Source organism: Melospiza melodia, chromosome 3 (genome assembly GCF_035770615.1).
Source record: "Melospiza melodia melodia isolate bMelMel2 chromosome 3, bMelMel2.pri, whole genome shotgun sequence".
NCBI lineage: Eukaryota > Metazoa > Chordata > Aves > Passeriformes > Passerellidae > Melospiza > Melospiza melodia.
Window position 1 is genome coordinate 12,566,360 of NC_086196.1, and position 27,040 is coordinate 12,593,399.

A 27,040-nucleotide genomic window follows, 5' to 3' on the forward strand; every position below is an offset into this window, starting at 1 on the left:
AAATGTTCAGCCCACACTGAAAAAAGATCACAGTTGGTATGAGTAATAACTTTTTTCTTAAACATAAACAGTTCCCCTCTAGCTCTCTACATATCCTCCAACATCAATGTAACCACAGCTGTCAAGGTAGCCTCACCTCTTTCTATGTATATTTTAACTTTAATTTTTTCCCATGCTTTCGCTTAGTGGATTTTTTTTTTTTAAGGGCTTAAACCTGTTCTCCAATTTTGTGGGCAAATTCACTGCAATAACAGATCTTGGTGTTTAGACATCTTTAAACATTATTATTAGCATGCAAGAAATTAGAGACCTACATCAAGATCTGGAGGTTTGGGTGTTGTTTTTTAATTGAAAGTGGATTTCAAATTGTAGTTTCCCTCATTCAAGGATCTCCAAACACTCTTACATAGTTAAATGAGGTTTTGTGGCCTTCTTTACAGGCAGCAGCAGCCCCCTTCCCACAGCTTTGGTACAGCCTTGGTGGTCACCAGCTGGAGCCACCAAGGCAATGAGAGGATGAGGATGCAGGAGCTCAGTGGAGAGGATGGGCTGAGGCTCAGAGGGCACACATGGTGTTAGTCTTAAACTGCACATGTAGTCATAGTCCTAAAATGTGCCAGGGGAGGTTTAGGTTGGACTTCAGGAAGAATTTATTCAGAGAAGTGGTGATTAGGCTTTGAACCGGGCTGCCCAGGGATGTGGCAGTGTCACCATGCCTGGAGGTCTCTAAGGAAGGACTGGACATGGCATTCAGTGCCATGGTGATGGACTCGATGATCTCAGGAGGTCTTTTCCAACCCAAGTGATTGTGTGATGGAAAGTACCCTGCAGTCCTTGGGACACCCCACATCCCCTTGAAGCTGCTGTGTCCCCTCCGTGGCTGAAGCACAGAAGCCATAGAATCCACCATGTGTATATAGAGGATATTAAGGGGTGGGAAGGGATCCACTGATCACCGAGCCCCAGTCCCCCCTGCCATGGGCAGAGACACCTCCACCAGACCAAGCTGCCCGGGGCCCCCTCTGATGCCTTCAGTTTTAACTTTCATATTTTCCAGATACATTAGTGTGTAACTCTGAACTTGATATAAAGTGTTAGCAAGTTCTCCTCACAGTTTAGTCAGACAAACCAATCCTTTTCCAGCCAAGAACCAAGGACACCATCGCAGCTTCAGGCCCAAAAAGTGTAAAAAGGAGAGAATTGAGGAGAGCAAACTGGGAGGATGGGACTGCATAACCTGGAGTTGTAACTGGACAATTAACCCCAATATGTAAATGGACCAAAACTTATAAAAGTGTGAAAACTCATGACTTGGAGTCCATCTTGGGTAGAGCCATGGCCAGGCTCTTGTACTGCCCAGGGTGTATCCCTTGAAGGCCTTTTAGTGAATCCCTACTTTATTCCTTTACCACAGCCCAGCCTCTGTCCAGGGAGCCTCTCAAGGCATCAATCCAAGCCAGCCTTGAACATTTCCAAAGGCGCGGCGGGTACAACCTCCCTGGACACCCTGCTGCAGCGTCCACCGCCCTCACAGGAAAGAATTTCCTGCTCCTATGCAATGTCCCACACCTGGATCTATGTCCCCTCAGTGAGGCACGCAATGACCCTTCACAGGAAAGAATTTCCTGCTCCTATCCAATGTCCCACACCTGGGGCACGCAGCGACCCCTTGGAGCCCCCGTGTACCCTGGCGGGGGCCCGCGGCGGCCCGGAACGCAATCGCCGGGGCCGCGGTTTCCAGGCGGGCCGCGGTGCCGCCCGGCGCGGTTGCCATGGTGCGCCCCCGGCGCGGCCGCCATGGACGAGGAGGACACGGTGGGGCTGCGGGGTTCGCAGGGCCCGGGGCGCTTCCCCGCCGGGCGGGCTGCGGCTGCGGGCGGCGGGACAGGGGGAAAGGGGGAGGCGCCGGCGGGTTCTCCTGCCCCGGCCCGGCCCGGACCTGCCCACAGCGGGGCCCAGAGGCGGCGGGCGAGGCCGTGCCCGGCCCCTCGGGGTTGGCCAGCGCTCGGTGCCGGCCAGAGATGTGGTGCCGGCCGCGGATGCGGTGCCGGCCGCGGATGCGGTGCCGGCCGCCCCTCAGCCGGGCCTGGCGGAGGTGCCTCTCCCCAGCACGCACGCAGCGGGCGTTTCTGGAAACCACTTAGTTTTAATCTGTCGGTTTCCCTCTTATCTTCCCCTCTCCCGTTTCTCCGGGAAGCACCGGCTCGTGCGGGCTTTCTCTCACCGCGTGTGTTTCTTTACAGTTCTAAAAATATATTTTTCTTTTCGCCTCCCACTCGAGTTTGTGTCTCCTTTTGAATTTCGGATGGGTGGCTTTATTGAAAGCCGCCCCACGTGTGTGCGAGGCATGGATCACCATTCCTGCTGCTCTGCCGCTCACACACGCGGGCGCTTCGCAGCTACAATTACGTGTTCAGAGTTACTGCGGCTGATGGCAAGTGCGATGATCGCTTGTTACCAGCCAGAGCTAACACAAAGGCTGTAAATCCTCTCCTCTATAAATCATCTCAGAAGCTGTGCAGTAGCCTAGCAATAATGCCATTTGTTTTACGTAAGCAATTGTGAAAGTCGTCTGGCTTTTCTTTCTTTCAGAGAGATTTTAACGAGCGCTGTGCTCAGTGTTCAGAAGTGAACTGGGGTCTCACTGATGGAGGCAGATTTTATTGTAGATCTTGCCACAACGTTACTGAGGTAAAAAGATGAGTTACTGCCTTGGAAAAGGTTTATTGTGATTGCTTCTTGACTTTATAGAAGAAAATTACAGATTTTTCTTCTTGGCATTGAGGGCATTTCCTCATGCTTTAGCTGACACTATTGAAAACTAACATTCCTTGAAATCCCAACATTTAGAATGAGCCATCGTGGCCTGCTGTGTTGCTGTAGCTGTGGTGTCAGTGGCTCTCTAAGGCTCTCTAGGTGCCTTAGAAGCATTGTCTGGGTGTTGCTGCCTTTTGTGCAGTCCAAATCTAGGCAAACCCCAATGCATGTCACTTGTGTGTCCATGATAGTAATTGTCTATTTTTGAAATTTCTGAATCAAAAGTTCGGACTGTCTCGTCTTCTGTTAGTTTAGGAACTTGGAGTAAATTCTTCCATTATGTTTTATGATGGGACAATCTATGCAAGTTAGACCTGGCTCTTTTTTTTTGCTAAGTTGTATTCATCTTTTGCAGAGAACTAGAGAAGTTGTGAACACTGATTTTATTACTAATTCAAGAGTCCAAACAATCTCCAAAGGTTTAAAAAAGCAGGAAAAAACCGGTATGTATGAGTTTCTGTCTGTCTTTTGCAAAAGGGTGGCTGTTCTGTTCAGCCACTGTTCACCGTGGCCATTATGTCTTTGGTGGAGAACAAAAGCAGATAGGCAAGAAAGACTGTAGGAGTGGGAGCAAAATGCATCTCCCTGATGCTGCCACAACCTTCAGAGATCACATTTGGTGGCTTCCTGAGCCACAGGTGACCTCTGGTGAGCCCGGAGGTGGGGGTTTTTTGATTGAATGGAGCTATGTGCTACTGCTGCTTTGATTTCTGGAAGCAAATACTCACTGAAGCTACTGGAGGCATGCATTCAGATGTGGTGATCCTTTGTTCCTGCCCTGTGATGGCTATCACAAAACCAGAGAGGTTGTTTGTCTTGGCAGGTGAGGTGTGATGGTGGTCCAGCTCTCGGTGTCAGTCTGGCTGTGTTACAGGCACTGGGCCCTGCAGCTTACACACAAACTGCACAGAAGAGGTTTCAGTCAGTTCCAGTAGCTGAACCAGTCTGCATCTTTCATCCAGGGTCACTTTTTTACTTTTAATTTAAGAATATTCAGAAGAACAGTGGTCATTACACAGGAGGATCTGGCCATAAGGATGTAGTGGTAAAGCTGCTGCTGGAGCTGTGTGTGTATTCTTTGTTGGCTGGATGCATCTCTTACTGTAGTGGCCACTTTCAGAAAACAAAACTGCATTAAAATGCCAAATAAAGTGAGGGGTTATCTTTCTCTCTGATATGCTCATCGACCTTTGCTCTGTTGCAGAGGCAGTGGGTTGCTATATTCCTTCAAAAAGAGCACTTGTGTGGAAGTGAAGGGAGGTGTGAAAAGGACCCCTCCACTTTTCCTTATCCTGTATTGCTTCTAGAGTCTGGACCACTCATGCTTTTAATGTATCCTGTTGAGGAGGTCATTAGCCAGCCCCAGGCTTCTTAGGAAAGAAATCCTTACCTTCAGAATGCAGTCATGTTACACTGTATCCCATGAATGTTTGGGAGTGAGCTGTGTCTGTTAGCTCCCTGGTTAACAGTTAAGAGCAGCATCATTAAAGCAGGGCAGAAGCTTTGGGCAGATAATGCCCATGATGGTGAGATGCAAGGTGTGTTTCAGAACAAAAGTGGTGAAGAACAGGTGTGGAAGGAATGAAAAGGGAGTTGAGAAATGCAGGTAAAATTTCTAAAACCAAAGGCCTGTATAAAAGGTTAGTAGTGAATTTAGAGAGGTAGGGGCGAAATGTAATTGCAATGCAGCCTTGAAGAAATAGTGACTAGATTGGAGCAGGCCCACTCCCTGTGGAATTCATGTTGGGCTAGGATTTGTTAGAAGTTGGGATATTCTTTTATTTAAACCTGTATGATTCTATGGGAGAGAATGGTAAAGCACCAAAGTGGTATTGGTTGTTTTTTGCCTGACTCACTAATGTTCCAGTTTTCTGTGTCAGGGGTGGGAAAGGAATGTTCATATTTCATTTTTAATGGCAGGTTCTCAGTTATTTTTAAACTGGTAATTTAACAATGCTCTGCTCAATTACAAATGCCACACTAGACATTATAATGAATTATATTATTCTTGGGAAATGTGTGAAGTTCTTGTTCAGTAACTTTTCTTCTCGTTTAAGGCTGTGAATAAATGGAAGTTAATGGAGTGTTCAGTGTAGCTGGTTTATGCACTAGGGTCTGAAATTACTAAATAGATATATTGGGGTATGTGTGCATAAGATTTAAGAAACCCAAAATAGTACAAACAAACATAGACCCCCTTTTTTCTTCCTTAGATGGAGGTTGTGAATGGTATATTTGTGAAGGCTTTCAGCTTGTACTCAAGAAACAAGTGGAAGCTCTAGAAGCATTAGGAGTATGTCCTCAAATGAAGGTACGTAGATGTCAGTGTGAATTGTATACTCTGTGTGTGCGTGTGTTACAGAAAGTGGGATTTTAAAAGATTTTAATTTTTAAAGTGAATCACACTAGTCCCTGTTTAAAATCATTGAGCATATGAAATAAAAATTTGTTTCTCTGTTAATTTTGAAATGTATTTTATAAATCACAGTTATTAAAATTAGAGATGGAATATAATTCAGATTCCTGAGTTAGAAATTTCACTCTGTTCTCTCAGCAATTAATGATCCTCTAAACATCGTACCATTTACCATCCATTTGTGTTTATCAGGATGAAATTCTGTGCAATTTTTGGAGGTGTTACCTTCAGAAGAGCAAACAGGCATATTGCAAGAGACCAGCTGGGGAAACTGTCAAAACATTATCAGTAAGTGAAAGCTCCAATCCCATGAGATGTTTGGTATCTTTTTAAAAGCAACAACAGAAATCTTCCTTGTTAGGAGACATATCTTGATGGTAATAATGTCACCTCATTATGAAGGAGATCATATAAACAGCCTTGCACATGTCCATGTTACTGGGTTTTGGAGCTTTTTGGAGTCTTATTTCAAGAGATGAATATTTCTGTGACTATTTGAAATGGCTTATTTAAAAGTTTTGCTTTGTCTTGACATAAATAATCAGTAAATACAAATGACAATGCAAACTGTGTCATCAGCTACCATCCTTTCCTGCCTGCTCTCTTGAAGTTACTCATTTGATCAAGCTTTGATTCTGTGTGTTGCCAACTTTCTGGTCATTGTGGCAGATTAAAATGTAGTCACTGGAAGTTTTTTGATCTTGAGAAATCCTTTAAAAGTACTTCCTTTACTTTTTTTTTTTCTTTTTTCTGGTGATTTGTGGAGTAAAAATGTGAACAGTTTGGGTTTTAACTTTTGCTGTTAATTTTGCATCTGTTATGCTTTACGTGGTTTATTAAGATCAAAACTGTAACTAAAAGTAGCTAATGCAAATATTTATTTACAACCCCCAGGTGTGTGAGAGCAGTACTGATGTAGACAGTGACCCAGAGAGACCCAGCCTCCTGCACTTGCTGTCTCTCTCTGAAAGTGAGGGGGATCTCCAGACCGACTGCAGCTTTGCCTCATCAGTGAGCAAGGTCTCAGGTAGGAGCAGTGAGCTGAACTATCTGAAAACCAGTTTTCCTGTAGTTTTTAAATACAAATAGATTTAAAGTGTATTTGTGTACAGTGTATTGGAGGAACTGGTTGGAAGTTGTAAAGTTTTCAGTCTTGTGTGACACTTTATATTCTACCAGAAATAGAAGACTTCCTCCTCCAACCCCCACCCAAGGACATAAAAGTTGAACAGGACCTGGAAATACAGTGGGAAATGCAGGAGGAAGTTCTGGTTTATAGCAAGTTTGCTCCATGCCTCCTGTTTGGAGTGAGAAAAAAATTGCTGTTATATCTTCTAAGCTAGATGTTCACAAACACAGCAGCTTTGAACCATATTTAACCTTTTTTTTAAACTGCATTTAACCAATAGCAGAGCTGTCTGTCATGACTTTGATGTTAAAAACATCTATTTATTCTTTAAGGGGGTGTATTCTTTTTTCTCTCCCACACATATATTTAGCTTTTAAACTTTTTTCTTTACATTATTCTGGTATTTCTGTATCTTTTTTCTCCACAGTCTTTTTACTGCTTTCCCAATGACCCCTTCTATGAAAAATCATATTTTACCATTCCATCAGTTTCTCTTTTCTGCTCACAATAGCAGCAGGAAAATACCTACAGAATGCTGAACTTCTTCATTAGAATGTTATAGAGAAATGGAGTGTTAGGTTCTGCTGGGCAACTGTAATACCAGACAATGCTGCAATGCCTGATACTGGAAATGCATTTCAAGGCATATTTGAAAGCTTTGGCTTGTGTTTTAAACTTAGGATGGTTTTCGCTCTTGTTTTATTCTTTGCTTACTTTTTCCTTCTCTATCCATCTCTCCTTCTTTATTCCCCTGTTATGTACTATCCTCCTTATGGCATGTTTGTGTTTTTCTGTGATATTGCCTCTCTACCCTCAGAAGAATGCAATCTTGTTTCTTCATGCTTTCTATTTTGTTAAGTCCAGAAGTGTAATAGCGTGAGAAATTTGATCAGCAGCAATTAGAAAACTCCAGACAGAATTAGGGAGTGGGGGGAAAAGGTATAAAAATGGTGATGCAAAATTTTTAAAATACTATACTAGAACCTTTCATCCTTATATATTAAAATGACAACATTTTGAGGTAAAAGAGTCACTGTATGTTTGTGCATGTAGAATCTTGGGTGTTATACAAATATAATACAAAAAGGAAAGAATTGAGTGAAGAATTTCTAGTGAAAGTATTCCCTTGAATTTCCTTCCCCTTTTTAGTGTCCAGGGTAGCTCCTTTCTTCCTCAGTACTTGTGCCTTTTATAGGTCTACTGCTTAAAGTTTTAGAACAGCAAGGTAGTCCTAAGTAAGCCATAATTTATTGTCTTGGTTAGTTGTTTCAGAGATTGAATTCAGCTTCCAGTAGACATCAATTTCACTGAAATCACTTGAAATTAGTTATGAGTTCAGTGATATTTAAAGTAAATGTCAGTGAAATCAGACAAACATAGAAATAGTTTTGTCTATTGAAATTCAACATAAGGATGTATGTTCTAGTCTATTGTAATCTCTTGTGAAGATTCATAAATATTTTCCTTGGGGTCATTTCTGCTGAGCTGTTATTGCTACTGACTAGAAAGCTCAACACCCTTCTTTCCCTAAGAGGCTTGTCCCGATGGCATTTGGTTTTTTGGCTTTGGTTTTTTTTTGTTATTTTCATCTAGGGTTAATAGCAAATTCCACTGAGTATAGCACTGAGATAATGCTAGAGAAGCCTATAAAACTCTTAAATTATTAGCTGTGTGTAACTGTGCATTGTCATGCCACGCATAAGCTGGAAGAAATAAAAGGAAATTGTGTGCTATCATTAAAGCCACAAATATAATGAGGATTATTTTAAATAAATTGAGTTGAATGTGAAATTAACAATGAAGCTTCAGTCACGGATAAGCGCAAGTATCCATGTGAAAGGTGAAGCAGTTGACTCCTGGGATTAAACCGATGTTCCCGTGTTCCTGCCTTTGTTCCCTGACGCACCTGTGCGTGCTGGGACGCTCTGCTCAGCTCTGCACCGGCCGTTCGGGCCGGCTCTGGCAGCCTGGGCCGGGCCTGTGCCGATCCTGTGCCGGGGCCGGGCCCATCCTGTGCCGGGGCCGTGCCCATCCTGTGCTGTGCCCATGCTGTGCCGGGCCTGTGCCGATCCTGTGCCTGTGCCGGGGCCGTGCCCATCCTGTGCCGTGCCTGTGCCGGGGCCGCAGCTCCGGGGCCGGTAGGTGGCACCGCAGCCCGGCCTTGGAAGGCGCTGTGCGCGGTGTCCCCGTCCTGCGGGCGCTGTGGCCCTGCCCCGCTGACCCTGGCACCTCGCAGGTGTGGCTGTCGCCAGCCCGCGAAGCTGCCGGGCTCTTGGAAGGTCCCGGTTGTTTCCAGTGGGCTCTTTGCCCTTGCCCTCCCAGCCGGGGAGCTGTGGATCCAGCTCTCGCCATTCCTGCCTGAACGGGTGAACAGTTTGTGGGGAAATGAAGTGGGAAAAATCTCTGCAGAGTCAATGATGACATTTTGTGCCGGTGTGCTTTAAATACATTTTCCTTCATCCTGGCTGGGTCATGATGAAGGGAAGAGGGGATTACAGATTTTTTTTTTTTTTTAATCCTCTTTTCCTGAACTCTCAGGTTTCACTGCTGAAAAGGTTCCAAACTCATAAATCACTCTACTAAACAAACTTTTCTCTCGGTTTCTCTTCGTTTTTAGCGATTCACCTGAGTAAGGGAGTAGGGAGGTTTGGGTCTTAATTTATTTGGGTTTTTTCCCACCCTCTTCACTATTTCCTGCATTCTTGTTCTAAAGTTATTTCTTTGACATTGAATTTATATACATTTTTTAGAAGAATACCTTTTTTTCCACAGTTGGAGATTATATATTCATTGGACAGATGGATTCAGGGCAGACTTTTAACATCAGTAACATTTCTGCAATGTAAATGACTTTTTCATTAAAGTCTTGCCTGTGTTGAAGTTTAAAACTGTGTTTTAATCTCAAACTCAGAGGCATTGATTTAAGTGCATCAGATTTTCCCTTGTTTCCTCACAGACTCAAATGGAAAACAGTATTTCCAGCTCATAAGTTCTACTAGTTATATGTTCTACAGGAGTTAATGTCCTAGTCAAGTGGAATAGCACTTTGTGTAACAGGTTCTCTTCTCATATTGTGGTAGATTAATAAATTGGGGTTAAACTGTTTCATAGAAAAGCATACAAACAAGCAAAAAATTCAAAGTAATGATTTCAAAATGTTAGTAGTTGCTGAACAAGTCTTGTATGTTCCTTTATCTTGATTTTTGCATGCATGGTTCATGTATCTATCATATCAATTGCCTTTTTTCTTTTCTTTTAACAAAAACCCAAGAAAGCACCTCTGTGTACTCTGGATCAGTAGATGGCAGCTTGTATTTAATGAAGAACCAAAAGGACAAACTGAGGATGACAATGCCAATGACACTTTCATTTTGTTACTTGGCTTTGCTCTGGGTGAGAGAACCAATTACATTGTCCGAGCTCTTAAGGTATGAATGGTCTCTAGTGAAGAATTGTTGCTTTTATAAACAATAATATTTTTTTCAAAAGTAGATCTGTACTATTGCCCTCATATGAATTTGCTCAGTAATAGTGAGAAGTTCTTTATATTTAGTTGTCTTGTCTTTCCTTTGTCATAACCATTTGTGCAGCTGCTGTTGGAGGGCATTCTCTGTTGGTTGCAGTGAATTTCAAAGACCTGTAAGGAAGAAGGTTTTGAAGTTAGAGAAGTTTTTTATCCTTCTCCTTTAAAAATTCTTAAGACTTGCTGGAGGTGTGTATGGCCACACTTCTGTGATATTTGCTGTTGTCAGCATGTCAGAATTAAATGAGTAAACATTCTCCAGGACTTACATCAGTGTCATCCTGCAGACAATACCAGCAGTATACAGTGATCTGAAGTGCAGCAAAGTAACTTCATGCAATGGAGTTGAAATTAATATAAGAAGATCGTTTTGTCTTCATATCTTTGTATCTGTAATTATGAGAGTTCAGAATAATACCTTTTAATATGGTAGAAATAAATTGTTCTAATAATAGGGTTTGATGCTAAATGGAGACTGTCAGGCTACTGCTGACAATGCAGCTCCCTTCTCTCCCCTACAAGGCCATGAACACTTTGCTTGTGGACTTTCCTTCAGAAATGAAAAATAATTCATCAACTCTTGTTGGCAAAAAATGTCTTTAATCAGGCCTAAATAAGTTCAGGAATTCCTAGATTTTCCTTGGAAAACCTTTTGTATTCTGATACCCTTTATTAACAACTGTTGAAATACTGAGTATTTCTAAACAGATGATGAAAAAATATTACTCAGCCAAAATATATGGAATAGAAATACTCAAGTAAATACATTGGCAAATCAAATTGAAAACTCAGACAAAGTAAGGGAAAAACTGATTTAAAGTTCAGTGCTTTAATTTTTATTTTTCAAATATGTAACCTGTGAGTTACAAGGCAAGGCAGTGGGTACATTTTCCCCTACCTGTGGTGCTTACATCTGGTGTAGCTGCTGAAAGTGTGATGAATGTAAGGGGCTTTTTCCCCCAGACTCTGCTGTTCCATCATGGCCTCTCTCCCCTGGCATGCCAGGTTCCACCTGCACTTTTCTAGCTTTGTACAAACTTTCCAAGAGGGATGGATATTCAAGGATCTTTTTTGCAAAACATCTACTTTCCAAAAGGGTTTTTTTTTGTCTTGAAGTACAGTAGTTACTACTAGATAATCAATTTCTATGCAAAACAATTTAACGCTTTGATTTTACTTTAGGGGTGGCTGTTGCCTTCATTGATCAGAATTGCACAAACCATTGCATATTTGCATAACTGGATATGCTATTGCATAAAAGATGCTTGTAAAAATTTCATTAAAATGCTATAATTTTCAGAATTCAAACTAATATCCTGCAATGCAAAAGTATTTATTGAGTAGATTAAGAAATAGTAGAACTCAAAAGTAATGTTCAATAGCAAGATTTTTACTGGCTACCTTCTTCCTTAGGAAATTCTGTATGAGTCAGAACTACCATAACATACTCTGTAGTTTTGTTAATGATTAGCAAATAAATAATGTAAAACCTGTCTGATAATGTTTGTATATGGCAAAAATCCAGGTAATAAATTACAATTTCTGGGACAGAGCAACTGGTTCACACTAAAAAATTATTAGTTACCCCATTCTGTTTGGAGAGAAAAATTAATAATTAAATATATATTCTTTGGTTATTGTACCTTGGAAACTGTCTTTGGAAGCATTGTTGGCTCATACCAGGCAAAGACATCTTCACATGTTTCTCTCTTAGTACAATGGTGTGGTTGGAAGAAAACCCAACCAAACAATAACTGCTGAAGTCAGCTGTCAAGAGGGAAGATAGATAGTTTTGTTTGCATATGAATGGTAAATTATTGTGTTTGGCACATTAAAAATTGGAGACTGCAGAAAAGATCCTGGAAAAAGAACCTGGAGACTATCCTTTGGGCTAATATCCTTAAGAGATGAGCACACTTGAATGGATTTAGAGAAAACGTGAAAGCAGTAAAAAGGTTGGAAAAGGATTTTAAAAATCAAGTAGCAAATATAGCACAGAATGGCATAATCTAAAACTAATAATTGGAAATTGAAATAAGATTATTTGAATGAGAATATATAATGTAATTAGATACAATTTATGTGTGTAAGATTGTATAAATCACAATGATTCAGTAACTTTAAATGCACTGAACATATTAACTGGATGAAGTACAGAAAGTGAAGTTTAAAAGAATGTTATTTGTATTGCAAAGTTTTACCATGATATGATAGTTATATAAGACTGTAATTACGTTATCATGCTTCCCTCCCTACCCTTAAGGTCTTTGCCTTTCAACAAGTTTGATGAAGAAGTAGAAAGAATTTTGAATTGCATGAACTACCATAAAATACTTGTTTTCTGACTTCTGAATATTTAAGTTTAAAAAATCAGACAATGTTCACATTTTTGCATGCATTAAGATACAAAATAACGACAGACTGAAGATGAAAACTATGCAGAAAAAGCATTAAGTATTCAGCATTACCTTTTAAGTCTTTGTAGGCAAATTGTTTTATTTAAACCAGCTGAATTAGAGTTCTGTTTAAAGTTCTGCCTTGTTTTTTCCTCAGTTTGGTTTTCTCTGTACCCTGAAGTCAGCTGACTACCACTCCTCCCTTGTGATACATGCTTAGGCACTACAGTCGGGCAATCTGCCAGCTTTTAAAGGATTTACAACACCAAAAATACACTCCTCCTTGCTACTTGACACACTTAGCAGAAAAACACTACAATTACCTCCTCTGACAGGAACATTTTGGTTTAAAAATAACACTTTCAACAGCATTTCTGCTCATGTCTACGTTACGCATTAAATCTTTTTCCATCGCGAACAGTCTTACAATATTCCATATGATGTGTATTATTTATCTAAATAATAAAGTAGTTAGGTTTTGTTCAAGATGCTAGACTTGTGAGATTCTGTGAAATAATGCCTTTCATATGAGATTATACCTAATTGTGCTGGCAAGACTAAACTTATAATCAGTTTGTGGCATTACTGTGGCTTTAACAAATGCATCACTTCCTTCTAGCATGCTGAGGACCGAGGATTTTTTTCATACTTGTGCCTTATTAATGTATGTTGCTGCTGTAATTAAAAGAACATGGACTGTGTACTGCATCTGCCAGCCAAGTTTTCAAGCACCTCCCTGACAGAACATAGTCCTACAGGTGTTTTGACCATCTGTTAAATGAAAGGTTTGGAGGAACAGCAGACAAAAGAAACTGTTCTGAAGTGCTATTCCAAATTTGTACTTCTGGAATAAGTGTTAAAATTTGCATCATCAGCACATTCTATTCACAACAGGGTATTTGTGCTGTATTTTTAGAATATAAAAACAACTTTTAACCTGAGAAGAAAGAGCATTCTTTTTTTTTTTCTTTCTGGAGACAATAATTTTAAGATAGAAAAGATATTACTTTTAAAGAGTTGCAGTGCTTTGACTTGGTACAACCAAATTAGTGAAAACTTTTTTTAAAAAAAAATATTTTGGTGGACACTGCTTATCTCTTGCAGTGTAGGGATGGGGTTCCAGCATCAGTTTAAGCTGCTCCAAGTTCTTGGTGCTATGGTCCTGCATAAACATTCCTGTTCTTTCTCTTGCCATGGATGCTAGCATTCATGTGGTTTATGGTTTATTAGGTGAAAGAAGTAGATCTAGAGAAGATAAATTTTGAAAAGAAAGGTTCACTGGACATTTTAGTGCTTCACTGCTGTCCCTTTCTGCCTTGTGCTGGCAGTAATGTTCCTGCAATCATCTGAGTCTGTTGGAGTGAAACCCTGAAGAGACTAATTCCAGTCTGATGCTCTGGGAAGTCACATAAGTGCTTTTGTCAGCAGGGAGGAATGTGTGGCAGGGGACTGAAGGAGGGTGGGATTCATTCCCATCTCAGAGGCAGCAAGCTGTGAGGGTGTTTGCCTACATCACCACCACACCACACCCGAGACAAGGTCCTGATTCTGTGCGCTTCCAGCTGCTGCTCTGCTGGCTCAGGCGTTTGCTGCTCTCAGTGCCTTGGTTCCAGGCCTTCATATCTGACAGCTGATGGTGTGACTGTGCCTTAGCGTGTGTCAGCCAAAGCTTATCATCAGCTGAGCCAGTAATGCCTCACTGCTGCTGAAAGGGGAAGGTCCTGCTTCCCTCTACTCCTGCCTGTGTCATGCCCCCCCTTCCCTCTGGCAACTGTTTCACTTGCAGAGCCATCTGTGAGCCTCTCTACAGTTGTTAGATGATGAAAGAAGCCTTGCTAGCAACAGGGTAACAGGTGGTTTTCTGCTGCTCTTGTGATTTGGGTTTGGGGAAGAGACCAGCAGCAGCTCATGGCTGGTTCAGAAGGAGGGAGATCCTGCTAGTTGTGTTGAGCTTTTAGTTTGGCTCAATCAACTTTGTGAAACCATACCTGAAGCTTATGTTCCTCAGTGTAGTGGATGGCTAAAAGGAGCTAAGGAGCAGATGTGCCAGCTGCTCAGCAGGTCAGGCAGGGTGGCAAGGACCAGCAATGGAGGGGGGGCTGCTTTGGAGAGCACCCTCATGAGAGCTCAGTGCGCATCGCCACTCGGGGGGGGGGAAATGCTGTTGCTGCTGCTTGAGGAAAGCTACTGAAATTTCACTAGCAAAATGATCATTACACCATTTGATTAGAAAGGACTGTGCACCACCTGTTACTTCTTCACTTAAAAGACTAATAAGCAGAGCTTTGGAACAAAGGCTGTTGGGCAATACGATTTTTCATATTGCTGTTATTTTTCAGGAATCATTATAAATTATTCTAACTATATGAGACAGTTTCAATCATGAAATGCACTTTTTTATTTTAATCCTGGGTTTAACTAATTTTTTTCAATTAAACTGAACATTCAGATAAGACTGGTTAAAAAAAAAGTAGACTGTAACTGTAAACTTTGCAGTAACTAGCTTTAAACAGAATTTTAGTCAACTTCAGTAGATACACACTACATAACATGGAACAAATAGTGATGAGGCACAGAACAGGGAGATAGCAGGTGAGCTTGTGAATTGCTGTAGGCTCAGAAGGGACATTAAATATTTGTAGATCAAGAAGTTACTAATCTATGTAGCAAGATCAGAGAGATAACACTCATCAGCAGGGAAGAAAACTGTTTTCAGTCCTGATTATTAGAGTCTTCTCTGTTTGTAATGTTAACTTATTCAGGTTTAATGTACTCTTTTAACAAAATTGGTTTGGAGAAGAGGAGATGGGAAGGCGTTTCTAGCTTAGTCCTATGGGAGACTACCAGTGTGCCTTAGTGTGGAATGGGTGTGTTGCCTTGTGAGGATTTGTGCTTGTTCAGTGCTTGCTTGTCCTATTGTGGGTGTCTGCTAAGATGCTGGATAAGAGGAGGGGTTTGGCGTAGTGGTGGCTTTTTATTGGTATCTGTTCTTAAGTCTCGTCTTTTACATATATATGTGTGTGTGTTTTCAAGAAAAATATCAAATAATACTGTCAACCACTTACCAAAACCAGTTTTTAACAACAAAGATGCATTATTTGTATGCAAATAAGAATGAAACTATTTTTATTTATTAGTATACAAAACAATTTCTATTTATCCCTCAGTAATCCTGTTTTTGAAAAGTATCATCATAGAAATGTAAGTAATGTGGCTTCAGTTCTGTGTATCCGCTCATCATTCTGTGATTTTCTTCCCTATCATGTTATCCAATTCAAACTCCTCCAGCAGAAAGTCTGTGTTTTAAAAGTAAAATTTACTTAAAGCTTGAGAATTTTGAAAAAAAATCATGCCATTCAAAGGAGGCTTAAAGCAGTTCAAGAAATGCAGTAGTTGAAGAATGTGTAGAACAAACTCCATGTAAGCTTGTTGATTGTATGCTTACTGCCATAATGTTATCATTTGTCAGTCACATCTCAGCTTGAACTTAAAAGCCTGTTAAATGATTGAACTGGTTTTTGTTCTGTGGACATTTCCAGTGTGCAACTTCAGGTTGAATTGCTTAGGTAGCATAATACTGATGTTATTTCAAATCAAAAGGTTATTTGTATATTAATTTTATAATAAACATAATTATTTGTTACCTTATATATTATTTTGATTTGGTCTTTATTTTTTTTTTTAATGCAGGTTTGTTGTTGAAGGGCATATTCCATATATGAATGTTTTCCAGCATTTTCCAGAGAAAATGAAGTTATGTGGACTTGATCTTAAGATCTTTTGTGTAGAGGTAATGTTTTTCTTAAAGGAAAAGTTAAAAAAACCCCCAACCAAAACCTAGTTATTTAGTGATATTTTAATTATTTTGGTCACTGTACTAGTAAATTGATTAAATCTATTGTTATATAATACAGTTCATGTTTCACAGTATTGGAGCCTGGCAGAACCTAGCGCACTCTGTGACTTGGAGTGCTTTAATCTTTAACCAGTCTTATTATACTGATTACCTAAGTTAAAATGAAATCAATAAGTACTTGTGGAGAAAAGGGTATTCAGAACTGCTCTCAAAACACTCAGAAACAGGATTAAGCTTCAAGTGTAATGGCCATATATATTATCCCTTTTGGTGCTTGTCTGAAGTAGCTATTGAATTTTTTTGCAATTCCATATTCTTTTAATAAAATATGGTTTAGATGCTATCTCTTGTTCTGTTCCTTGCTGTACTGATTGAAATATATCAAACCTAAAATCTATGTAAGGGAATACAGCTCTTCTAGGAACTGACTAGTCATGGACAGTCTTGAGTGAAATTTAGTTTCCCTTGTTAAGATTCTTATGTATTGTAACAATTGCCCAATGACATTTCTGTTGCAGATAAAAATTTATTACGGATTTTTGAAGTGTGCAAATAAAATCTTAGCTTTTAAGAACTGAAAGCAGCAATTCTGCCAAGCCCTCATGATGATGTTGCAAGTAACATTAACATTCTCCAATATGTAGCTTATATTCAGCAGGTCATGAGTTGTTCAGGGCTTGTGACCCTTCAGAAGTTTTAGCATTTTGGGGTTTGTGTTACTGCTTTCCTGTCTGGATAAATGAGAATTATGACCTCAACTTCTAAAAATCAGGAGATAAATTTAATATAAAAGCTTTTGATTTCTTTGTCTTAGAAATTTCCTTAACAGAAAATATGTTAGGTTGAAATATGAGTATAAACTTGGTTTTAAGTCTTTGTCCTTCTTTGCCTTCATCTTCTGCATGAGTTTTTATTTTGTGAATTGCAACTGTAAAGCTTGTAGCATACCTGAAAGTGGGAGAACTGGTTCACCGAGAGGAGATGAGTTTCCTTTGGAGGATCCTACTGTTTCCTTTTAGGATAGGGCTACTCCCTTCATTTCCAAAGCATTAGTAGATATGCACACTAGCCAGGTAATCTCTTAACTGTGTTTTTTACTGAGGTGTAGTTCTGGAGGCTTACTGTACCATTTGTTTTCCAGCCACTCCATTATTATTATGGCTTCCTCTTTTTAGAAATATCTGCTCCTTGTTCCTTACTCTACCTTCAATGTTACTTTAGTAAGGCATATTATCAGTTGTATTTAGTTTTAATGTTTTTTTTACTACATCATGAGGCTGATAATTGCAAAATCCTTACTAGCTCTTTCCTACATCTCATGTTTCTCACTGCAGCCCTGAGATTACCAATGTCTTACTGTGTCTAGTTTTGGCATCTGAGTTTTGAGAAATTCAGGAGATGAGGTTATTGTCCTGGAGCAGGAAATGAGATTCTGTAATACTTCATTCTGACAATATAGCTTACATTCTTTTCTGCTTTGCTCTGTATTGAATATTTTGTAGACAATTATCTTAAAAACCTTTATGATATTATGGCTGTTATAAGCAGGTATGTAAGTTGCTCTAATGCCATTATTTGTTGTACTTCAAGTCTGGTAAATATAAGCTGCAAACATGTTCCAAAATATTGATAACTGACAGGACTATTCCATATGTCTCCTTTTTAATTTTGAACAGATTTTTAGTGCATTTAGTTGTGTCCTTTGCATCCCAAATTTGAATCAAGAAGTAATTTTGTTGTAGTAACTTGAAGGATTTTAATCATACTAAATATCACTTTATCAATTAAGTGCAGATGAAGCCTAACTTGATGAGGCTCATCTTGTATATAAATATTCTCAGGGGCTTTAAGGCTTTTTTTAGTAACAATTTCCCACATACTCAAAATATGCTGAATTTGTGCAAGGTTGAAGTTGTTACAGGTCTTAGAAAAGTAAATGCAACGTTATTATGAAGTGAGTCACCTACTTTCTGTGTAATGGCATGTGTGTGTGTACATGCACAAAGGGATTTTTATAACTTGTCACTTAGTAATAGTTTTCCATATGCAAGGAATGGGACAAGTTTCAGGCTTCCCATCTGTGATAAATTTCTCTGTTGTGTATTTAGGAATGGAGTCTGTATCACTGACAGTTTTTCCTTGTGTTGCATCCTATTTAGCAGTTAGAGGTGATTGCAGTATTTGCTGTACAAGGAGAGGCTGAGAGCTGGGAGTTTATCACTGAGGAGGGAAGGCTGGGGGCAATGTCAGTGATGTGTATAAATGTCTGTCAGGGAGGAGTGAGGATGGCATTGGGCTTTCCTCTTGGTGGTGTGCAGTGGAAGGACAGTACCTAACTGAAATACAGGGCACAAACTGAAAAACAGGAAATTCCATTCGAATATTAAACTTTTTCACTGTTTAAGGGTGATTGAGTGCTGGAACAGGCAGCCCTGGACCACTGTGGAGTCCCTGTCTTCAGAGGTACACAAAACCTGATGGGACACAGTCTTGAGCAGCTTGCTGCAGTTGATCCTGCTTCAGCAGAGGTGTTGGACTCCATGTGTCATCTCCAGAGGTCCCTTCCAACCTCAAGAATGCCTTGTATTCTGTTCCACCTTTTCAGTGTAGGTGGCAGATAGGCCCTTCATATTTTGGTGGTGGAACAGCTAACAAGAAGGGCATAATTCTTCATTCTGCTAAAACTGAACTTTATTTAAAATAGCTGCCACAAAGGTATGGTTATATCTGAACACTACTGTCCAGAAGTGTGGGAGCTTTGAGCATGATTGTCTCATAAAGAGAGAGGAGCCTCCAGCTCTCTGTACTAACTGACAACTGTTAGACAGGTGTCAGGGCCTAGCTGGAGAGAAGTACTACTCTAGTGTTGTCAGAAGGATAAAAGTACTTTATAGAAGATCTTTGAGAAAAAATTAGTTGTTTATCTTCCATATGTATTTATCTTTCCATTGTTCCAAGTCAATTTTCTAAGCTCTTACTTTATTAGTAATCTTATTTATCCCTTCCTCTATTAAATCATGTGTATATTAGAAATTAGCCCTTGGAAAATAGGTTTTACCTAAAGGTACAGTGAGAGGATTAACAGGGCAAGCAGCAAGATGCTCCTGTTTTGTTCAGAAGTTCTAACTTCCCAGTACAAGAAGTTCTAACTTCCCAGTACAAGAAAGGAAAAGCAAAATTTCCTTTTTCTAAAAGAAGTATTCTTATTCCATTTGATTAAAATCTTTTTGTATGTATGAAGGAAGAATAAGATATATAAGTGTTTGGTTTTGTTCTGTGCAGGAGGTGAAGGGTTTTTTTCCTTGTGTTTGCAAATTAACTACAGAAGATCTCTGCTCATCCTAAGGCTTGTGCCAGTACCCAATACATCTTTGATAAGTGCAGTCATCTTTTTGCTTTGGGTGGAAGTCACCTTTGTTCCCTTTTTAATGCACATAGGATATCTAGAATTTTAGGATATCTATTTCTTTTAAAACCCATTAGTATAGGAGTTAAAATGTGTTTGTAAATTATTATTACTATATATAAAGTTCACTGAATAATTTGTTTTCAGCTTATATTATTTTATTGATATAATCTGTCTGCACACAAATTCCCTCTTTTATTTCTGCATGAAGTAGGGATATATCTTTAAGATACACATCCTCCACTTTGCTTTTAAGGATTTATCTTGATCCTTATACAAAATTGATTAAAGCATCCCTTTTGCCTTGAGCTGTCAACAAGTTGTCTTTGCCATAGGTCTGTCTTGCCATGCATTTTTGACTTGGGATTATATACCAAATTATCTCTCAAGTATTACTTTCTTGGGCTTAAAAGTTGGTTATGCTTTCCTTCCTCAAATTTACCTTTAGCTCTCATTACTTTTATAAAACACACTATTTTTCAGTGTATTTTACCTTTAATGCATTGTAAGTGGAGTTTTTTTTTAATGTCCAAAAGTAATGCTTTGATTCTCACATTCTTCATGCACACACAAATTTAAATATATGTGTATATATAGGTAAGCAGGTCACTCCCATGGATGTTGGGCAACGTGATTTACTAAAGTACTGAAGATAACAACCACGTCACTTTGGAGTATGTGCTGTGTGCAGCAGGATAGGTGTAGTCTCATAAGCATCTTTCAGATCTTCTTGTGCTAAAGAGCTTTGGAAGTGATTGTCTCTGGATGCTCAAGTATCTGGACTTGGCAAGGAGCATGATGTGGGACCTCAGAGAAGTTCCCTTCTCTCAATCTCTTCTCCAAATTTAAAAGAAAACTTTAGGAAGAAATGAGTTAAGAATCTCTTTTTTCTTTCCCCAGTGATGGGGGGGGGGGGGGCTGGAGGAAGTTGAGCTTGGTGGGTTAGTTGAATTCTGTTCAGACCTGTCTACCACCTTGTCCCTGAAGACAAAAAGAATGGGTATTTCCTGAATTATCCTTGCCACTTCTTCTGCCCTGGAGTGTGGTCACAGAATGGCTTCTTTCTAGAAGCCTTTCTCCATTCCCCCTTCCCCTTCCCTTTCTCTTAGGTGGAAGTAGCTGCACAATTCTAAATCCACAGGTTTTACAAGGACACTGAATGTTTTAGTGTTGACAGTGTTGTTGAAACACCTTGGTGCCTAGGAATCTGTATCTTAAAAATTCTTCCTTTTTTGTTCTGTAATTCAATTCCATCCTCTCTTTTTTCATGTTTTTGTTTGTTGTTTTGTATAATCCGGAGTATTGCTGCCTGTAACAAGGAATGTACTCACTTAAAAAGATTTGAACTTGCCAGCATGATAAAATTACCATCTATACTACTTTTTGATTGTCTTAGTATAGCTTTTTTTTGTTTCTTTTTACACTTCCAGCAACTTCCAGCTTAGATTAACAGAAGCACTGTTTAGTTTGAATTCTGCTCTAATATGCCTATTTCCATCCCTGGATATCTTGATTCTGAAATGACTCCTAGTGTTACTCCTCAGAATTTTCCATGATACAGAAACACTTTCCAAACTTCCAGCTGAGAATGATGTTAGCATTCTTCCTTACCTTTGCCTGTGGAAAATTCTTGAATGCATCCTGGTAAAGCCGCAGAAATATACTCCGCTAGTCATAAATCACTGTTGTGGACAAGAGAAATGAGTCATGAAACTCAAAATCACATGCCATGATTTTTTTCCCTTTTATCCCACCTAACTGGAAAGCTTATTGTTCTTACCTTCTTGCTGATACCTTGTCTCTTTCAGGTTTAATTGCTTAGCATTCTACGTTAAAATTATGTTTCTTTCTGTGCTGGATTAGGCCAGTAGCTCTGGGCAGCTCAGTCGTGTTCATTTAAATAAGGACTTTTAATTAACGCTCCATTATGAACTGATGTTGGCTTTGATGGAAAATTGAACAGTTTGAAAACAAATGTTTGTGCTCTATAATTCATGCAAGGCTTTCCTTCCCTAATGGCGTCCTGTGATAGGTGTTGAAGTAGATGTTACAATGTATTTATAAAGTAGACTGGAAGTCTTCAGCTCTTTTGAGAATATGCCAGTGGAGCGTGAAGTGTTTTGTTCTGTATGATGCTTTGGCTTTATTTTATTTGTGTTGGAGGAGTACATACCTTGCTCTTATGCATTTACACACACACCCTCCCTAGCTTGGATTAGTAAATTTCTTTCCTCTTTTATTTAGGAATGAAAGGTTTCCCTGAAGAATGTGAGAGATGATCATTCTTCTCTATTCTGCCTGGAAACTTTTTCTTTTTGTTCTTCTCTTCCATTTTTAAAAATGTTGCCTGGTTTTATTCTTGGCAGCACTTTGGTATCCATGTTTCTTTAGCACTAATCCTTCTGTCACCCATTTTTCTGTGTCAGCTTCAGTCTCACTTCTGATGATATGAGAGATCTTATTTCTGAGATGAGTTTGCCAGGCTATTCCTTTGCTAGCAAATCAAGCATGCTTCTGTTTTGCAGCTTTGTTCTTCATGTTGCTCTTTCCTGCAGAGCAGCTCTTGAGTTTTGATTAAAGTATGAGTTACGTTCTTCCAGTGAGACTTAGTGGTAATTTTGATTTGGTTCCCCTTTAACTTTACTGTGAAAAAGGAAAAGGGTTTTCAGATCAGCTTCTTATGGGAGCTGGAGCTTCAGTCCACTTTCTCCTCTCCTCTCCTGACCTTACAAAGGTTGCTTGACTGACAGGATATTTTTAGCTTCTGTTTTTCCCATTGCCATAGTATTAATTTGTTCAGGATCCATGCCAAGCTAATCATTCTACAGTTCCTGAATCTCCCCTTTTACATTTTTTTAAATACTGCATATTAAAGTGGAGAGCCCTTTGATGTTTAGAATTTCTTAAGATTATTTAAAAAACAACATTTGTTTTTCAGAGAACTCCTCAGTTATTTCCTTGAAGCTTCTTGTGTGTAAATTATCTGGGCCTCTCCTTTGTAAAATACTCCATTTTATCAGATAGTGGTTTACTTTTTTGCAGACATAATTTTTCTCTTCCTTACATGTGATTTTAATGCAATGGTTTCGTATTCTTTTTCTAGTTATAGCACAGTCTTGCTTTTCTTCCTATTTCGTGACATACCTATTTACCTGTGGCATTGATTTCCAGGATTTTTGGGTTGTTTGGGTTTTAAGTTTCCCTGGTGCTTACAACTTAACCACCTTTACATTGTGTTTCATTGCAGAATATCTGTAGTTTCTTGTCTCTTTTTTTTATCTAGGATATGTCTCTGAGCAGTGCAGTCAAATGCCTCCCCTTGCTTCAAAAACGGGTATCTTTTTTTGGTGATTTTCCCTTTATCCAATTATCCCACAATAAAAAGAGGAGTATGGCAGATCTGTCTGGGAATGTAGTGACCTACAGGACTGTATTTGGCAAGGTCTACTTGAGAAAAAGTTTTAAACTCAGGACTTATATCCTTGTGCAGTACTACCCCATGTGGGACTTGTCTTCCACATTATAAATGACATGTAGTGTTAATCATTTATGTTACAATAGGATTATATGTTGCAGAGTTTCACTACTGCAGATGGGTTACAGATATGGAGCCTCACATTTGTATTCTTTCTCTCATTCTCTTCATTACAGGCAATATTACAATCAGAATAAGATTGTTAATACTTGTACCACATAAACACTTTGTGCCTTGTGACCGTCCAACAACTCAGTAGCTCAGCAGAGCTGCTTTGAATTACATGGGGATGTGCCACAAAAATGTATGTGAATCAATTCAGCTTTGTTCAAGCATAGTAAAAGCCATTTTGTTTTGTAAATTTGGCTGAAAAGTTTAAGTAATTTAAGACGCCTCCTGGTTTTGATTTCCCTGTGAATGTTGGGGGCAGAAGAACTGTCAGGTAGCCTGGAGGAAAACATAAAAAATGAGGGTTTCTCATGGATTAAGGAAAGACAGTTGCTCTGTGATTTGACCTGCCATATACAGGCAAAAGCAGGAATTGGTTAGTCCTTAGCTTTTGAGCATAATGGCTCAATTTTAGAAATAATTTGGCATTCAATCCCCAGTAATTTCTAATAATCTCTACCAGGTTGTTACAAAGTGTGAGGGGGTTCTTGTACAATATGCTGCTGGGATTGGTTGAATAATTTATCTGTGTTCTGACCAGAAGTAGCATCAGTGTTATGGGTTTATTGAAAACTAATTCTTTGATTTACAGTACCTAATAACACAAGGAAACTATCACTCCTGTATCTAAGTGTATTGCTTGGCTTATTCACATTGGAAACACTTGTTTGCATTTTGGTTTAGATACCTTGAGCTGCTTTTGTTTTGTTTCCTGCAGTCAGAAGCATATCACAGATATTTTACTGTGTTTGAAGTGTATAAACTTAGATAGGATCTTCCCTGGGAAGCTTTGAAAAGTAGCTGCTCTCTCACTGAGTATTTTCATTAGGTCACATAAATCTAGATAGCAAGGAAGGATAGAGATTAGCAGAGGGACTGTTATCAGAGTACTGGTACTTCTCTCTTCTTGCCTACACTCAGCTCTTCTGGAGGTCTGTGCAAGTTTGCAAAGCTTGAAAACAAAGCCTAAGGACTTTTTCATCATTCTTTTCAAACTGAAAGAATTAATAATCTTCTCATAATAAAAGATCACTGGTGACCCTCATTGCACTACAGGGAAGAATGAGTTCTATCCTTGAATCATGAAGTGCTCAGGGAAAAACAGAGGGGATGGTGCTACTTGGAAATCTGTAGAGTGCTCTGCTCATAGATCAAGGCATAAATCAATATGAAACTGTAATATTGACCACTGAAGATCCATGGAAATCTCACTATGACTGTTTTTAGCATCACTAAAAATATAGGTACTTGTCTTGCTCTTCAGGCTAATGCATCCCTTCAGTTTTCTCCTGTAATTCCTTGGTTTGTACCCTAAATTGAATGGAATGTGGCTGAGTGCTTTCATACAGCAAATGATAGTTCATTCTTTTTTAATGTTTTATATCAAAGATGCTATTTATGGTACTGTAATTTCATCAACTTAAAAGCAAAGGATTAGAATTTGCTTCATTACAGAGTTTGAGTATGTGAATAGAAGTTCATAAACTGTAGAGTATTTCATAAGTGCTGGTGTTTCTTTAGTTGTGGGTGTGGACTTAGTCTCCTAATTATAGTACTCTTCTAGGAGGGACAGGTGAAGTGAATCACTGTTCTAAGGCTTTATGTTTCTTGTCCCATTGTCTAAGGAGTGAAATTCTCTGTATACTTTTGTATTGTGAATTTTGTGTGAGGACATTGTACTGAAATTGTTGTTGTGGAAATGATTTATAATGTTTGGTGACTGTTTTAGTGTTGCTTATTTGGCAGATGATAACAATGCTATGCTAGTAGCAAGTTAAATAATTTTCTAGTCTGAAGATGGTTTTTAAAATAAAATGGTCTGCTGACCATTTTTGATGAATAAACCATGTAGGAAAAAGTAAAATGCATATTGCTGATACATGCAAAGATTACTTACACGGGCACAAGGAATTTTCAAAGAAGAATGATAATTTTGAAAAAAAATCCAGCATAAACAAAGGTATACCTGCAAGTTCCTAAGTTTTCATCATTCTGTTGAGTCTTTGTTTTTTTTCACTTTTCCTCTCTTTTTTTTCCTTAATAAAATTCCAGATTCTGTGTGAGCAGTTTGGAACAAGTCAAATATTCCCCTTGTTGCATCTACTGAGATATATAATCTTGTAGCTTCATAGTTAGGTGAACACAGATGGAGAAATAGTGCTTGAAATTTCTCAGACTTCATTCTTGTCCAACAGCTAACAGGAATATCTTTATTCTAGGTGGAAAAAATAGTATTAAGTAAAGAAAAATTTGTTTGCAGTGTTCTCTGAAAGCTGGTGTTATCAATGCTGCTATGTTCAGGTAGCAGCCTTAGTTTAAATACCTGTGTGATTTTAATGATACAGGTTTCTGTAATCCCTTTATGATGCAGTTTTTGAACACACAGTTGTTATAGACCAGCTACATTAAAGTTATTTTCTAATAACTCCTGACATCTAATGAAGAATGGAGATGAAAAAAATTTATGTTAATGTATGAATCTATAATGTACTGTATCTTAAATACTATACAGAGATTTGATTGTTTTGCTTTTCTTACCCTTCCTTTTGTTGCAGAAGAACTGAGAGTACAGAATCACAACAGGCATTATCAAAGAGAGACAACTTTCTCACCAGAAAAAATTAATATTATCTACTTATCTTTCAACCTAAAGAAGAGGTGACTAAGAGGAAGATGTGGTGGTAGTTTGTAGAACATGTTCAGGAGGCAATTGTTCAATGTCTCTTCCAATTCAAGGACTGGGAGGTGTCAGCAGAGGTTGCTGGTTTACAGGTTCAGAATCAAACAGCAGCAGATGTGGCTTCATATGTTTTGTGGGTAACTGGTGAAATTCCTTGCCTTAAATGATGCTCTGGATGTTAAAAGGGCCAGATGCTGACTGTACAAATGTCATGGAGGAATAGAGATTGGGAACAAAAGAATAGTGAGATCTCACTGCTGAGTCAGCCACAAAAGGTACAAAGCTGGACAGATGTTTGGTAGTGTTGTGGCTTGCTTGGTTCGTAAATTTCTCCCTGCACATTTTGCTTGCTGGCTTCTGGGTGCAAGGCTAAATAGATTATTTTGATTGATGTGGTACAGTCACTTTTTTTTTTTGTTCTGGGGTTTCAGTTAAGCTTTCAGTTTGTGGGTTTTGTGTTCTGGGGAGACTTTTTTAAAGATCGTAAAACTTCATTTTTCATTAACTAGTTATCTTAGAAAAACTCTTTTAAAGTCATAGTTCAGGCCTTTAAGTTAAGTGAACTAAATATGGTCTGATAAAGTTTCACATTTACAGATCTCAGGGTGTTTCTTATTCAACTTGAAAAATCTTGAGGAATGATTAAATGGTAAAAGTACACAAAATCATTGCATAAAAGGGGTATGTCTAGCCTACACCAAAGAATTCTAAGCAGTAAATATGACACATTTTTCTTAAGCAAAACTTTGCTATTTGAAAAATAGCTTGTATTTTTCTAGTGACCTTTTGGTTTGTTTTGATGGAGGAACTATAAAGGAATTGCTTGTTTAATAACTCACAATGTAAAATTCCTTACTGTTGAGTAGTAGTGATGATCCCAATGCCAGGAGGAAGCAGGAACACTTACAAGAAGCCTGGCCTAGGAATGTAGCGAGAAGAGAAACATGAAAAGCCATGTAAGAATAAATAAATTCTAGGTCATGGGGGAGCTCCTGGGCTGACGGGGACCGCAGCTCAAGGGGTTTTGCACTTTACCCTTAATATTTTTAAGCAGTCCTCGGTTCTGTGCAGTCCTTTTTTGGCCCTAACAGCAAGTACAGGTCCTGATTTGTGAACAGATTAAGTTAATACTCTATCTTCTTTTCATTTCTTTGAATGCTGATTAAAGTTTTAC

General features: G+C 39.0%; 1 protein-coding gene and 1 long non-coding RNA gene across 3 annotated transcripts in view; one reads left to right on the forward strand and one right to left on the reverse strand.

Annotated features, from left to right (window-relative positions):
* Positions 1-1,753: 1,753 nt before the first annotated feature.
* Positions 1,754-27,040, forward strand: part of TAF1B (TATA-box binding protein associated factor, RNA polymerase I subunit B) — a 45,789-nt gene continuing 20,502 nt past the window's right edge. Inside the window, exons 1-8 of the mRNA XM_063150823.1 lie at positions 1,754-1,815; positions 2,593-2,691; positions 3,173-3,260; positions 5,031-5,128; positions 5,426-5,521; positions 6,128-6,260; positions 9,634-9,790; positions 15,972-16,071. Coding sequence (XP_063006893.1) covers positions 1,798-1,815; positions 2,593-2,691; positions 3,173-3,260; positions 5,031-5,128; positions 5,426-5,521; positions 6,128-6,260; positions 9,634-9,790; positions 15,972-16,071 — 789 coding nt within the window. The 5' untranslated portion in view covers positions 1,754-1,797. The remainder of the gene's footprint in view (positions 1,816-2,592; positions 2,692-3,172; positions 3,261-5,030; positions 5,129-5,425; positions 5,522-6,127; positions 6,261-9,633; positions 9,791-15,971; positions 16,072-27,040) is intronic.
* On the reverse strand, positions 9,644-12,449 carry LOC134415441 (uncharacterized). Of its 2 annotated transcripts, none has more exons than XR_010027050.1 (3): positions 12,354-12,449; positions 10,155-10,275; positions 9,644-9,999 (listed from the first exon to the last, which is right to left on the reverse strand). It is a non-coding gene; the product is annotated as an uncharacterized LOC134415441 (long non-coding RNA). The 2 variants fall into 2 exon arrangements; XR_010027049.1 differs by lacking the exon at positions 12,354-12,449 and adding an exon at positions 11,529-11,640.